At 38.4% G+C, this 16,404-nt stretch overlaps 2 protein-coding genes across 8 annotated transcripts in view; both read left to right on the forward strand.

Moving 5' to 3' along the window:
- Positions 1-348: 348 nt before the first annotated feature.
- Positions 349-6,862, forward strand: NXNL1 (nucleoredoxin like 1). The gene is made up of 3 exons (XM_034419375.3): positions 349-453; positions 1,268-1,652; positions 6,496-6,862. The coding sequence occupies exons 2-3, from the start codon at positions 1,327-1,329 to the stop codon at positions 6,788-6,790; spliced, it is 621 nt and encodes a 206-aa protein (XP_034275266.2). The 5' UTR covers positions 349-453; positions 1,268-1,326; the 3' UTR covers positions 6,791-6,862.
- A 3,674-nt stretch (positions 6,863-10,536) lies between these two features.
- GMIP (GEM interacting protein) overlaps positions 10,537-16,404 on the forward strand; it is a 74,586-nt gene continuing 68,718 nt past the window's right edge. For 5 of the 7 annotated variants that reach the window (XM_034419367.3, XM_034419373.2, XM_034419368.3 and 2 more), the window contains exon 1: positions 10,540-11,504. In XM_034419367.3, coding sequence (XP_034275258.2) covers positions 11,285-11,504 — 220 coding nt within the window. In that variant the 5' untranslated portion in view covers positions 10,540-11,284. Of the gene's footprint in view, positions 11,505-16,404 lie in introns of all 7 variants that reach the window. The other 2 variants (XM_087886634.1, XM_034419370.3) reach the window with 2 other exon arrangements.

Below are 16,404 nucleotides of genomic sequence, written 5' to 3' on the forward strand. Positions count from 1 at the left end.
CATCTCTTAGCCTGATTTTATATTGCTAACGTTTTTAAAAACAGCTCTTAATGAATGCTAGTTGCTTTTTATGTAAAGGAAAAAAATTAATGTTTTAAATTGATGAATTGATTCAATTGTGCAACAGGTTGCCAGCATTAAGAATAAAAATGCTAATGAAAGGTGCAATAGTATGAGTCATTCACCCATAATCTGTTAGCATGATAAAGAGATTTATGATAAGCAAATTCATTGGTCATATTCTTTCCAAATAGCTACTGTAAGAAGATTAAAGTACTGGCTATTTCTTCTATTAATAGATGGGGAAGTAGATTCAGTAAGATAGGTTATTAGCACCAGCCATGAATTAAAGTATGGGAACAAAATTACTGCCTTTTAGACTGGATCTTCCCAGTGGTCTGAAGACCCAAAAATAACAGCTTACTACCTTCTCGACAATGAGGTGGCTTTGAGGTGAGACAAAATCAAACTGAATTAAAGCAGGAATGCCTTGTTAATTTTTGCAGAAACAGCAAGGTTTCGTTACACCTGGCATGTTTAATAAATATTCTATTTTAAGATGTAGATATTTGTTTCTCCTATTGACGAGACCTAATGATTTTCAACAGCCTGCCTGAATACCATAGTACCAGCCAAACCATTCTCTCTAGTAGTTACTCTCATAGAATAGCTTTTCATAGGGACATTTATAATGATTTACTTTTCCTGACACAATCATTTTAATTATTGTTAGTGCTAGGCAGCAAGAAAAAGAGACCTCCATAGAGCTGTGCCGAGATTTGAATCTGGGTTTTAGTGCCCTTTTCACTGTACTTTCTTTTGGGATTAAATTTTGGAGAAATGAAGCCCCTCTATCTCTTTAGCTGAACAAAACAGCAGATTGCCAAGGTGATAGAACAAACTGCCATGTTTCTTTTTAACCGTTGCACAAGTAGAAGATTAGCAGAGCAGGAGAGGTTGGGTTATTTTTTTTTCTTCTATGATGCCTTGTTTCTTTCTTTCTGATGACCAGACAATTTTTTTATTTAAAGACAATGCTGCCTTCCTGTGCAGAGGGGCTGGCTGCTGTTTTGTGTCCCCATCCCACCCCACACAGACAATAAAGCCTGTTGACAGTGAAAAGGCATGTCACTGATTAGTGTACACTATTGGTTTTTGGGTTTATCATTGTACTTCCTGAGCCTTTAGTGCAGGATATACAGTTAAGTTGTTAAATAAATGATGGGGAAAATAATTGACAAATGTTGTCTCCCTTTTTTCTTTTCAGTGCTAATCTGGGGCAGAGCCTAAAAATGATTCTTTAAACGTTGTAGCCCTCTTGTGGCCATGGCTGCCCTTTTCTTCCACAAGAGCCTTGTTGTGAACAACAAGGACAATGATGAGCTGGAGCTGGAACGGGAGCTCACCCGAACATTAGAGAACAAAGTAATGCTCCTCTATTTTGGCTCTGGTGAATGTCCTCGATGCCAAGAGTTTGCACCCATCCTGAAAGAATTTTTTGTGAAACTCACAGATGAGTTTTATATGGAGCGAGCATCTCAACTAGTTCTCATCTATGTGTCACTGGACAACACAGAGGAAAAGCAAGACAAGTTTCTGAAGAAAATGCCAAAGCGATGGCTGTTTTTACCTTTCCAGGATGAGTTCAAAAAGTAAGGATCTGAGAATTTAGTTAAGAAAATGCCAGAACTGAGGCTGGGCTCACAGGCATATTAAGCCACAATATGGCTTCGCTGGGTTTTGCTTCAACCTTTATAATCTATAATCTATATTTTATAATTAGCATTATGTCAGTTGTTTGTTAGTCAACAAATTGTGATGTGAACCTGCTTTAGATGAATTAAGCATATTTAATGTGCGTAGTTGATTGATAACTATCCAATAATTGTAGATATACCAGCAGCATTTGGGGATATAAGCACACAATAGTTAGTCTTTTTTAAAACAAATTTTATTAAAAGTTTTTAGGAAAACACAGAAACTAATACAAACCAAGACAGGATAAAGAAAACAAAGAAAAATGCAGAATGAAAAAACAAAAAGAAATAGAAAAGATTTTTATTTCCTTTGCAACAAATACAAGTATAATTGCAAATGTATCTCTTACTTTACGATATAAAAAAGGTTTCTTTTTTCTCTTATCTATTTTTTTCTCATTTACAAGTCTACAAACTAACTATAAACTATACGTGCATTTCTTCTGTTTCATCCAAAAAGTCTACAAATAGTTTCTAGTCAGTCATAAATATAGATATTGTCTTTTCTCTGATCAAGAAAACTAAGGTAGCCATCTGCAAATTCCATCATTTTCACCAACCATTCCTCCATTGTGTGTAGTCTAGAACATTTCCACTTTTATGCATGTAATAGTCTTGTTGCATTTGTCATATATAAAAACAGGGTTTCTAGTTTCTAGTTAACAATGGATTTTATAAAAAACCCTTTTAAGGCTAGAACATGATGTAAATTTAAATCCTTTGAACCACTTATTTTCCATCGATCCATTTATATGTTATAGTCAATGTTTAAGTCCATTTTATCATACATTCTTTCACTTATTCTTCTCTCTCATATTTCTGCAAAAGTATATATATATATATTTAGCAATAATATGTTCATCCTTAGTACACAATTCTATTTCAAACTCAATCTTACTTTGTTCAGAACTATACAATCTTTTATTCACTTCAAACCTTCCTGATAATTGTACCTTAAGAAAACCATTGTCAGGTATATCCTTCCATTATCAAATCTTCTCGTGATTTTGTTTTGCAATCCCCTTGACATCACTGTACATGATGATGAAGTAACCATTTATATTTTCTTATCATTTCTCATCTATGTTTCTTATGGTGAAAGCCACAAAGATGTTGTCGAGCACAAACTAGGTGTATATTTATTCCATACACTAAGAGTGACCTGCCTAAGATAATGATTTCTTAAATCTACATTAATCTTAGCTTTGTCATACCAGAGATATCTATGCCACCCAAATTTCACATCATGTCCTTCTGACTCCAGTAGCCATCTTTTTTTTAAAACAATATCCACTCTTCTGTTCAAGCTAAGCAGGCAGCAAAGTTTCATATTTTTCAGACTATAAGACACACCGGAGTATAAGACGCACCAAGATTTCGAAGAAGTAAACAAGAAAAAAAAAGTTTTTGCCCTCCCCGGCCCCCAGGAGCACTCTGTGGGCCTCCCATACCCACTGTGTATCCCGTTTTTCGCAAATGTCCCGCTTTTCGCAGAGGTGGGACTAACCTCACCTCTGGTTATATTATTCTCTGGGGGGGGGGGGTAATGTTCCAGAGTGCAGGGATTACAACATTCTGTGCCAGCTGAAGTTTCTACATGTTCTTCAAGGCCAGCCCCATGTCAAGTGCATTACAGTAATCCATTCTGGAGCTGGCTAGGGCATGAGTGATAGTGAGTACAGCCTAACAATCCACAAAAGGGTGCAACTGGCACACAACACAAAGCTGTGCAAAAGCCTTCTTAGCCATGACTACACCTACTCTTTGAGTTTGATTCAGTGACACCCAAGAGAATGATCATGGCCCTGGGACTATGAGTTCTGTTACCTATTAGGCGCAAATCTTTCCTGATTGGTTAAGACTTTGCAAGAGATCACAAGCAGTTGGGCCCAAATAATTTTGAATGCTTCCTTGTGGGAGAGAGGGAGTCCACCTGACTTTGGTAGTTCTCCTTCCTCTGAGAATGGTTCCAGTTGTTGGGTGTGTGGGAGGTTCCATTCCTAGGTTTTTGCTTCATGGTGTGCCACAGAGCTCTTTCCTCCTCCTATTTAACATGAAAACTAATATTATGTCATCTTTCAGCCCAGGGTTAGGAAAGTTGAGCTTTATCTCTGCTCTGGGCTTCCAAACGATGTTGCAAGTTGCTTTCTCAGTACTTGGAGGCTGTGTGGGCCTGGATTGGGAAGAACCAGCCTCAGCTGAACCCTGACAAGACTCCATAGCTGTGGGTTTTAGGGTCCTAAGTATTTAGTGAATTTGATCATTAACTCTGAATGGGGTAACACTACATTCAGTGGTTGGTACATAATCTGTGAGTTGTCCTAGATTCATAACTCCTGCCTGAGGTGCAGGTGGTGGCATTATCTAGGGCACCTTTGCACAATTACATCTTGTGAGTCAATTGTACTCATTCCTAAACTGGAAGCCACTGCTCATGGTAACTCATGCCTTGATCACCTTCCAAGTGAACTATTGTAATATGCTCTACATGGAGCTATAATTGAAGAGCATTTGCAAGCTTCAGTTGATCCAGAATGCAGTGTTACTTGCAGTATTGGGCACAGCATAACATTGCTGCTACATGAGCTGCAGTGGCTTCCATTGGGCTTCCATTGGGTACAATTAAAGGTTGCCACCTTTAAGCTCTGCTTGGAATGGGGCCAAATTACTTGCTAGACCACCTATCCTTGATGGTTTCTGATCATCCCAGTAGATCAAGCAGAGTGGGCATACTCTGGCTGCCATCAATGGAGCAGAGCAACCTAGTGCACCACAAGAAGTATGCCAACTTTGTCATGGTGCCCAACTTGTGGAAAAGCCTCCCTTTCCTTAAATATAGATAGCCTTGATTCTGCTGGCTTTCCAGAAGCTATCCAAAACTGGATCTTCTCCCAGGCACAGGGCTTGGGAAGTTTCTGGCGTTCTGATGTGGATGTCGTTTATCTGAAGAGCTGATATTGTGCTTTTTAGGGGCTTCAACCCAATTTGTTTATTGGATCTGTATGGTTGGTTTTTATATCTGTTTGCCATGAAAAGTTCCATAAGTAGGTAGATAGAGATAAGCTCAGAGATGTTGGTGAAGAAGTTCATTAAGCAACCTTGAGAAGCAACCCTATTCTGGATCCTGGCTATAATCTTGGACTTCCCAGCTGGACTATTGTAATGCTCTCTACATGGAGCTCCCCTTGAGGAGCACTTGGAGGCTCCAGCTGGTCCAGAATGCAGCCGCGCGAGTAATAATGGGGGCGACTCGTCGCTCCCATGTAACACCCATCTTGCGCGAGCTGCACTGGCTCCCAGTGGTCTTCCGGGTGCGCTTCAAGGTGTTGGTTACCACTTTTAAAGTGCTCCATGGCTTAGGACCTAGTTATCTACAGGACCGCATTCTGCCACCGATTGCCTCCCACCGACCAATACGCTCCCACAGAGAGGGCCTCCTCAGGGTGCCGTCAGCCAAACAGTGTAGGCTGGTGACCCCCAGGGGGAGAGCCTTCTCTGTGGGGGCCCTGGCCCTATGGAATGAACTGCTCCCGGACATACGAAGGATCCCCGACCTCCGTGCCTTCCGTCGCGCTCTGAAGACCCTATTATTCCAGCAAGCTGGACTGACAGGATAAAGGTTTTTTAAATTGGGTTTTGATAAGGGTTTTAAAATGATCTTAGTTGGATGGTTTAAATTTGGCCGATTGATTGAATTATTTTAATAAGCTTTTAATTTTTGTTGTACATTGTTTTTACCATGGCTGTTCACCGCCCTGAGTCCCTCGGGAGAAGGGCGGTATACAAATATAATTAAATAATTAAATAAATAATAATGACGCATAAGGACGGGGTGACATCTCTCTCTACCTGTTGCTCCTTTGTTACACAACATTGCTCAGCTGGAGCCTAGCTGTTGCTTAATCAAGAGCTTCATGCTGGATCTCTCCAACTGCTAATCTGAATGTTTTCTTTTCACTCTTGCTAAAGCAGGATTTAATCCTTACAACAGGGATAGTAGGAACAGACAGCCTATTGCTGAAAACAGGATCTCTGTGCTGAGTTATCTGGGCCATAATATAGTAATAGCATATTTTGCATTTCCCTGTCTCTTCTCTATATTGTTGCTAGAAGCAGGAAGATTAATTATATGATGTCATCACAGGGCTAAGTAAGAGATCCAACCTGTTATTGGGGAAGGGGAAAGAAGTTTACAGATAAATGCTTTAGGGAAGGATCCAAGGGTGAGCTGGACCCTTATCCATGCTAAATTTGGAGAGATTATCAGAGTGCATTGTTAAAAATACAGTCTGGTAAAGGTAACATGGCAAGGAAAATGTGAAGAGACCTAAAGAAGGTCCTACCCCCAGACTGGGAGCAATAATCATTTTTAATCTCTCTAAATTCATTTATTTTCAGAACAGAAAAAAAAAAAGACGAAAGAACCAGGATGTCTTTGTTAGACTACTAATAAAGACTTTCCTTGCCCAACCCCCCCCCCCCCCCTGCTTTTGCAAGTGGAAAACCTCTTCTTAATAAATTGACAACACATGTTTGGGACTTGTATATATTGATGATAATGTCCAATTGTTGTATCTGAGTATAACTATACAAACAAATGAATAATTGTAAAAAAACTAAGAGTTTTAGGTCCCTGATACCTCTTTCAGCTTTCCTCCTACGAAAATCTCAATATATTCTCCACATGTTCCAGCTCAGAACTTTCGAAACTTATTCTTTCTTTCTGCAACATTCCTAGGGAGCTGACATTAAGATTTTCAGTGACCCATCCCCCTGTGGTGGTAGTTTTGAAACCAAATGGTGAAGTCATTGCTCCCAATGCTGTGGAAGAAATCAAAGAGCAAGGCACAGATTGCTTCAAGAACTGGCAAGAGGCAGCTGATTTGGTGGATAGGAACTTCCTTTTATCTCAGGACTCTGAGGATGTGACCTTGAGAAGTATCACTGATCCCATTCGGCGGTTCAAGTACAAACTGGTTAAGAACAAAAGAAAAACAAGAAGCAAAGGTGGTGATAAGGGTGAAGTCTCCTGATGAGATGTTTCTTCTTGGAACTTCAGGTTGGTGAATGTGAGTGTTCCCAAACCATCACCTATGAACATTAGATATCTACAACCACACTGTGGTTGGACACAGAAATTGTTAATTGTGGATGTATTTTGAGATTTGAAAATCTAAAAAAAAAATTTTCTAAAAGAATATGCAGCTATGAAATTCTTAGATATCTATATAGTGTTTATTGTAATTGGAACCTGGAATGAACATATGTCATTATGCATTCAAGGTACTCAAAAGGGCTGTGAACACTTTGAAAATAATTTGGAAGAGCTTCAGACCTCAAAAAAACCACACAATCTCTCTTTTTTTTCAGACTTTCTGATGAGCCTGGAAAAAAAAATCTTGTCTATTTGAAAGGGTGAAATATTTAAAGACACAGTGACCCTTAAAGAAGCTACAACTTTTTTTTTATGCTTTAGGGCTTAGGCAGAAGTCTGAAATGAGTAGATGTTTTAATGAACAGCAGAAGTGCTGTGCTCGCACTTGCCTCAGATCTAAATCACTTCTTCCAAATACACTGATCTTACAAGCATGCCTAGCTCTAGGAGACCATCGGGGCTGCACGGAGCTTTTTTTCCTGAAATAACAACAGAAACCACACAAATAAAAGTAAAAATAGCTTTGTTTGCATACTTTATCATAAAATATTTTCCGAGCAGATCTCCCTTTTGAGAGAATCCACCAGCATTTTGTTGTCTGCAACAGCTCATTTAATTATATTGGGAGGGGGGGGGGGACCCTTTGTCACCAACTCTCAGCATTTCTTTTGATTTTTTGGCATCAAACTATTCCCTTGGCAGGCTCAGAGTTCCTCAGGTGATATTCTTCCTAGTAAGCAGTTCTTCTTGGGCAAGCTGCCACCAACTCTTTTAGCAGGAGAGAAAGTTTTTCTTCCTGGCTGAACCAGGAAAGCTCTGTCTGTTTTAAAGTCTCAAGTTTGAAGTGACTCTAAACTTTAATTGCTTGCCTTGCTGCTTAAGGGACTAGCCCTGCAATGGGCAGTATAGTCAAGCATATAAAGATGTTTTTTAAAAAATAAATCCAAATACACGAAGCCTTATTGATGATCTAATACCATCCCTTCTTTACAATTTTCTCTATTACCCTTTTTTTAAAAAAGAAGGACTTTCCCACTTTTTCTTTCAGTCATTCATTGGTCACTCTCAACTTGCAAATAACTCTCCTAACTGCAAACATCCTTTCTTAGGGACCTGATGAAGGCAGAAAATTTTAATTCTATAGTACCATCACCAGTGGTGAAATCCAATTTTTTTTTACTACCGGTTCTGTGGGCGTGGCTTGGTGGGCGTGGTGTGGCTTGGTGGATGTGGCTTGGTGGGCATGGGAGGGGAAGGATACTGCAAAATCCCCATTCCCTTCCCACTCCTGGGGGAAGGATATTGCAAAATCTCCATTCCCACCCCACTCTGAGGCCAGCCTGAAGTGGTATTTGCTGGTTCTCTGAACTACTCAAAATTTCCGCTACTGGTTCTCCAGAACCTGCTGGATTTCACCCCTGACCATCACCCATAGCATAGCAATGCTATATTTCAATCAATGAAAAGCTAACTCTTGCTTTTAGAGACTGACTATGCATTTTACTTTATCTGAAAATAGAAACTATCCAGAAGCAGGGGTAGACAGAATTTGGACTGGAGAAGTAAAAATAGTATATTATTGTTTCTTAACAAGCAGAAGTGAAAAAAGAAACATAGATAATATTAGTTTTGTGACCTATGGAATAATGAATGAGAATTGTTACTTCAAAGAAATTTAATAAGTGGCACATTTGACACATAACACATATTTTTATCAGATTCCTTTGAGAACATATAACTAATCATTTGAGAGCATACCACCAGAATTAGTTATAATCACCCAGTTGTAGGAAATTTGGGTTTGTCCTCTTATTGCTATATTTTGATCTGAGATTCATAGTACTGCTAAGCTAATAAATAATTTTTTTTCTAGCTGTTTTCCTAATAATTGAGATCTATTGAAGTATCAAGAATTATGGATAATACATCATCATCACCATTATGAAAACCTACAAGCATTATTTTCTGTAACTTGCTACAGTGATTATTTCTAATTAGTATGGGTTCTGTTGTTGTCTGCAACATGAGTGTATAGTAACCCTGTTGTTTAATTAAATAGAATTTTAAAAAGGAATGTTGCCTAATTTCTTGTAGATCTTTTTATCGTGATATATTTTCATGCAATTGTCAAAACATTTTCTTTCTTAGACCTAATACAGTATTATTTCATGCATTCTTAAATATTACTGTATCTTCCTAACTTAAAGCACGTGTTACTGAAACAATCTAAAACCTGTTGAAATTGATGCTAGCCTCCTCTTTTCTTTTAAATTTAATATTGTAAAGAAAGGGGGAAAAATTTTACCTGTTGGTTTTTCCATACTGGACATCTGTTCCAAGAGCAAGAACAAGCTAGGCTTTTTAATTTTGTTTTAATCTTTTCCCAGGCTAGTTACAAATCTTTTTGATTTCTTTTTTTATAAAAATATTTTTGGTCTTGGTTGGATTATTTACAAATGAAAGACTTCTGTTCCTGAATTTGAATAGCATCTTAATCTTGGAAATTGAGCACATATGGCACTGTGTTTAGCTTTAGAAAGCTGTAATCTGGATTTAACTTCAAACAATGAATTGACCATGTGCTCTTAGCCCAGCTCCCATTCTCTGAGAAGTCTCAACCTCAACCTGCATATGGTATCCTTTACAGAAAGGGATACAGCATCGTAATTAAATATGCAGAATTTTAATATTGGGAAACAGTTGGCTTTTAGTTGAAAGAGCTTCTCTATCTCAGTAAATATTGTTGTAGTCTTGCAACAGCCCTGCAAGGTAGGGACAGGTAATCTTATTAGTTCTGAGGGCCATGTCAGCTGTCAGATCAGGCCACAAAATGTGTGCAGTTTCAGATAATACACATGCACAAATATTCATTGTATGTAGAAAGACATACCTGAGTTGTCCATCTCTACCTTGCAATAAATATTATCTCCATTTTGAAGGGGGGGGCAGTCATAAGATACTTAGTGCCACTTTCCTGATCATGGTGGCTTCCAGGTACAGTAGAACCTCTGATCACGACTATAATTTGTTCCATAACTTTGGTCACAAACCGATATGGTTGTGACCCAAACCTAATTTTGGAAGTTTGGTGCTTACAAAAAAAATGGTGCAGAAGGGGAAATCGGCTGCGGAAAAAAAAAGTGAACTTTTTGGTTGGAACCCAATTTGTTTGTGGTCAGAAGTGTTCGTGACCAGAGGTTCTACTGTATTTGGAACTTCAGTTCTCACCATCCTTCAGAGTATTGTGTTAGAAAAAGCTTTCATTATTTGTGGTACTGGAAGGATGCAAAGAACAAGGGAGACTTCCCTTGTTCATAATTTAGTTTTTTAACTATTCCCTTTTTTTTTCTCTTACACTAAATTTCTGCACTTTAGCTTGCAAGGACAAATTCAAAAATGCAGGCAGGTCTTCTCTCATTCAATTGTGACTTTCGTTTATCCTTCCATCTGTGGCCTTGGAACCACACCCTGAAAATGTTTCCTAGGGATGCAGGTAGGAAGTGGTTAATAAGAAAGAGTAAAGGAGGAACATTGTCTTTCTTTCACGTAGTACAAAGATACTGTGGGAAGAAGCCTCTGATTTCATCACTCCTGCAAAAGGAATGTGGAAAAGCTGCATCGGCTGTCATTCTTGTGTGTGTAACCCAAATGGCTCACCCATTCTCCACAGATAAGGGACGTGTCCTGGCATTTCCGCATCTAGTTTTCACATGAAATTGAGAGTAAGAATGGCAGGTTGCAGCTGGACACATTCTGATTTCTAAAGGTACAACATTTCAAAGAGAAAGTGAGCAAGAGATTCGCTTTTTGGGAAAGGTGAGGCAACCTTCTTCAGAATTAATGTCACATTCTAGAAACACTTTTGTTCAATAACCTTTTGGGGAAACTCTGTAAAGAACCATTTCCTCTCTTTTTCGAGGAAACATATTTTTCTCTCTACAGAAAATGCAAGGCTTGCTTTTGAGCTGGGATTGTATTTCACAAAACTGTCAAGCCGGACATTTTAATGGAAACCATCACGTTCGTCTTCTTTTAATGCTGAGAGATTGAGGACATCTGTTCCTTGAACTGTTTAGATCGCTGCCCTCCTGAACTTCACTTGAACGATGAAGATTTTTCAGCTGCCCTTAACGGACTCTGACTTGTCAGAGGAATTGTTAGATTTTTATAAAAGTACAGGAATATTTTTCTGGAAACTGAGAATAATGCACCAAGGAAAAGCATAAAGACCTGGAGGCTTGAGAAATAATTGGGTTCATGTGCTGCATTAGATTCTGGAGCTGGTAGATTATCCTGGTAAAGAACAGAATACAGAATTTGCTAGCACTGAGGAACAAAAGTGGGGAATATAATCTCTAACCGGGGTCCGAGGATGGATCCCAATGACTTCAGGTACCCTTGCAATGGCAAGCTATCAGCACTGGATATTCAATCCTTAGCCAATAATACAGAACTCCTGAGTGATATTTGGGTCACTGCAGAAGGCCTGGGTGGTAGTAAGTTCTGCTCTAACAGGCTCCTTCAAGTCACCAAGAATCTACGAGACATAGATAAAAAATTCCAGTGTTTCCGGGAACTTTTACAGCAAGATGGTAAGTACTGGAATTTTTTTATTTGCTGGTGTGTATTTTGTCAATTTCATCTTCTGCATTACTTATAATTAAGCAAATTTATTTAGCCGCCCAACTCATACACAGTGGCTCTGGGTGGGGTGCAATATTAAAAATCTACAACTAAAAATGCACATGGTAGCAACAGCAAAATCAGACAAGCCATTTAATTGGGTCTAAATGGAGTCTCCAAGCTTGCAGACAAAATCATGGCTTCAAGGCCTTTTAGAGAAGAAACAAACTGAGGCCAATCTTATCACTGAGGGAAAGATTTCTATTATTCTATTATTTATTAAACAAATGTAATTAAACATCCTCTAGGACAGGGGTGTCAAACTCAAGGCCCAGGGCCCGGATCCAGCCCGCAGGGTGCAGAGTTCGGCAGCCCGTTTTCGCTGGCAGAGTGCTTGGGCCTCAACAGGCACCCCCAACACAAGTGATGTCAAGCTGGCCATGCCCACCTTGGCCAGCTGCCACCCCCCCTCCCACTTCCGAGGTGAAGCACAACCCTGATGCAGCCCTCAATGAAATCAAGTTTGACACCCTTGCTCTAGGAGATCAGAGGAGACTATTACCCATGAAAACCCTGTGATGTAGGATGCCAGTTTAATCGCTTATTTCAAATTCTGTATTTTGTTTGAACCATTAGTCAGTCTCTCTCTCTCTCTCTCTCTCTCTCTCTCTCTCCCTCCCTCCCTCCCTCCCTCCCTCTCCCTCTCTCTCTCTCCCTCCCTCCCTCCATCTCTCTCTCCCTCTCTCTCTCTTATATATCTGAATGCAAATTGTAAATCTTTTAATCTTGCAACTTTCTGAGAGGTGGTGGATAACTTAAGTCCCATTGCCTGAGTAGATTGTTTACATAAAATTGCAAAAAAGCTTGTACATTATTATTCCCCAAAACTAGCAGTGTAGCTACCACCCTTGTAAGCAATATATGTTTTAGTATAATATAATATTAACTCAGAAGCTTTAATATATTTGTTAAAATGCAGGAAAGATGTCGATTTAGGAGTCATTTGTCTGTAATTATATGTAATTAATTGTTTTACATATATAGCTGGCCCCATCTTGTTTCTGGGCTAAATAAAGACTCTTAAGTTATCCCATTAAAACCGAATGAGGTTAAGAGGTGAACACTTAATGACCACAAGCCGAATGAAATCCATGGGCTTAAATGTGCTTAATTTTGTATTGGCTGTAGCCAATTAATTTTAAAACTCCAATTGCACTATTCTCTAAATTACTAGTCTATGAATGCAACAATAATACCCTTTCATATTTTTACAGATTTTTATATTTCAGATATTTTTGTATCTCTGTAATAAACAAAAATATTGTGAAGATTTTTCTGACCTTGCTTTTTTTCTTCTTCCCCCTTCCTAAAGTAGTGCTTCTCTCCCTTCCCCCCCCCCCCTCTCAATTGTTTTCCAAGGCATTTTGGAGGGATTCTTGGCTAAAAGGTGGGATAAAGGTGGATTGATGCAGAATTCTGTATCTCCTCTGAAAATTTAAAGTTGATGTGGAGGGCAGTGTGGATCTGTAATACAATAGTTGTATGGTATTAATCAGTAAGTTGTTGCACAATTCTGCATAGAACTGCTCACTTTAACAAAGCAGTATAATTAGGGGCATCCAAAATTACATGGCAGCTACAGAAAGTTAAACCTTTAATCGAATGGTTGAAATACCCACATGTTTATGAGCCATCTTAAATCTGATCCTTAATTTGCCATTTGTAGTTCATCTTTGGGCTGTTTCAGCAAGTCCTCATGGTGCTTCCAGGTTTTTCAAATCAGTCAAGGTTCCCACGAGATGGTAGACTTCAGATATGTTATTCTTGAGGTTATGGACAATATGGAATGGAATGGAGTGGAATATTCTTTATTGGCCAAGTGTGATTGGACACCCAAGGAATTTGTCTCCGGTGCATAAGCTCCCGGTATATATATATAAGCAACAAAGTGATAAATCATAAATCATAAGATACACTCATAAATCATAAAATACTATCAACAAGGTGATACTCATAAGATACCAGTAACAGCTATGGGGTGCCATGTTATAAATAGCTGTGATATAATCCTATCATTCCTTGAGGGAACAGAGGATCTACAGTATTTGCAACCTATGTTGGCATTTCCTTGATTTTTCCCTCATGGAAATACTGTTTTCATATAAAAGAGAATATTTTTCTTTTTTTTTTCTTTTTTGACAGAATAATATGAATTCTTTACTAGCAGCGGGTTTACATATCAAAGAATAAGAGGCACCAGTTCTAATTGGTGAGGCACAAGCAGACATGGTTTTAGGTTTATATGGGATGAGTAGTTGATTCTCCCCAGACATTAGATTATTGCAGCTAGGACTGGCAATCTAGACTTGTTGACTTTCCCTTTACACACACACATAAGGAAGTGTGAACATAAAAAGGTGTGGAGCAGCTGCCTGTTTTTTCCCCCTTAATTATACATTCTCATTCACAACCTTGCCCGTCTGTTGAGTTAGTTCTATAATAGGCAAGGAGCCACACACCTCCAACCACTATTTATTTATCTTATTTGATCCCACCTTTAATACTTTTATTAATTATTATAAAATAATTATTTCATAACACAAGGCAGTGAAGATACCTGATACTCCTTCCTCTTCCTGTCATCCCCACAACAATAATTACAAGCCTCTAGTAGCAGATAAAGCCACAAGTATCGAAAGGTGGAGATGGAGGGTGGAGTAAGTGTACAGTAGCAACTTCCATTAAGGGAGGAGTTTCTACCTGGCCTTAAGGACTTGAAGGCTCCATACTGAAGCCTTCAAGTCCTTGTTTTTCATGATAAATAGGCTGGAAATCAGTTTAACAAATCCTTTTCTGGATTTCAACCCCTCTGTTTTAGTCACAATGATAGCAATAGCACTTAGACTTATACATCGCTCCATGACCGAAGAATCTTCCCAAAGCATGTTTATCAGGGGTCCAGTTAGTGGAAACTTCCTTGGTTTGCTAAATAATTGAACAAAAAGAAACTTTGTTTTGCCATTTTTCCTGTCCCTTGGACCCTGCCTATAATAGTACTGCTACAAAGCAGGAGTTTCAGACATCAACATCATAATGTTAGAAGAGTCACATTCTCAAAATGGCCACCATGGCTGGATGCTTATTTTACAACATAAAATAAAAGGTTGTAAAAGGTTGTTTCAGGCAGAGAGCCAGAATTTTTTTATTTTTTTTTTTAAAAAACTCTCTTTGGTAGAATAGTAAACTAGGGAAGTTAAATATAATTTCCCAAGACTAAATGAGGATACAGATGAGGGCTGAAACACACATAAACCCAGCACAAAACTGCACTTGGCACGACAGTTTTCTGCTTTAGCTAAAAGCCATTTCTTTCTGCTAATGCTAAAGGAGAAGCAACTTCATCCTGCAGCTTGCCTAATGGCCAGGAGCTTTTTGAGTTTTGTAGATTGCTCTGAGACTGAAAAAAAATCATGAATGAGGCATGTGAGAAAGGATCACCAGATGGCGCCCAGGAACCAAGAACTGCTCCTGATCAGATTTTTTTTCAGCATCTCCCCTAAACTATATTTACATCCGGTCTGTTCTTACCTTCTGATCCAATGATCTAATAACCCATCTCTTTTTAATTGGCAATGTAAACTGCACAGTAGTATTTTAAATAACAACAAAAATGAACTTTCATAGTACATTATTTCACTGACAGTTTAGTTTTAATCCTAGCAAATGTCAAGAAGAAGCTAAGTTAAAGAACCAGGAGGAAAATAAGTATTTCTTCAGTGGTTCTGTCAAAAATAGTTAGTGACAATGCAAAAAATGGATCCAGTGAAAATTATGTGAAATGGCATATCAGCAAGTATCATTTATATGTGCAATACAATATGTGTAAAACACAAATACAGACAATACAGGATATCATTCATCCTTCGTTACAAAATAAGATAGTATCTTAAATCAGGGAGAGATAAATTAGTGCTCTCCAGAAGCTTTCCATTAAAACCATCAATCTTTTGACAAGCGGAAACTGATGGATACTGAAGTCCAAGAATTCAGAAGTTACGAAGTTATCAATCCTTGCCTTAAATGGTAGAAGTTCAGATCCCTATATTGTGATATAATTTCATTAGGGGTAAAGCAATTTATTTAGAAGACATGAGGTGAACAATTCCATATTTTAAGCTGTACTTGGGCACTTAATTGTGATACAAAATTATATTATAATTTAGATGGCAAAGGGGTGTTAAATACTTCACTAGACATATTATTCCCTGTCAGAAATAAACAGATACCATTTTCATTCAGTGTATCTCCCAACAAGGCTTCAAACATGGCCTGGCAGGAGATAAATTGGCTTTAACCAGACAAAGCACAAGTAAATATCTGTAGGAATCAGTGGAGGTTCCACTCTTCCAACTTGATAATTTCCTTCTACAAATTCATCTTTCAATGCTTCCTTATGTTGTCTTGGCAAACACATAATTAGAAATGAGCATTTGTTACGATAATGTGTTGTTTTAAACACATTCATAGGATCTGAGGCACAGAACACAATATTCTATCTACTCTCATCCCAAAAAATAGTGGCTTGAGAATTGCAAGAAATAATGCATACACACTCTGCCAAATTATTAATATTCTATATTGTTATTATTGACAGTCATTTAGATATAGTGTCTGGAGCACTAGGCTAGAAACCAAGAGATTATAAATTCTAATTCTGCCTTAAGCACAAAATCAATGGACTGACCTACATTTTCCTGACCTAGGAAGAAGCTAAGGGCCAACCACTTCTGAAAATGTAGCCAAGGAAACTGTTGGGACCAGTCCAGGCAGTTACAGGCGTCAACAGTGACTCAAAGGCACAAAATAAAA

The sequence above is a fragment of the Pantherophis guttatus genome, chromosome 2 (assembly GCF_059756535.1).
Source record: "Pantherophis guttatus breed Tessera chromosome 2, ASM5975653v1, whole genome shotgun sequence".
Classification (NCBI taxonomy): Eukaryota; Metazoa; Chordata; class Lepidosauria; order Squamata; family Colubridae; genus Pantherophis; species Pantherophis guttatus.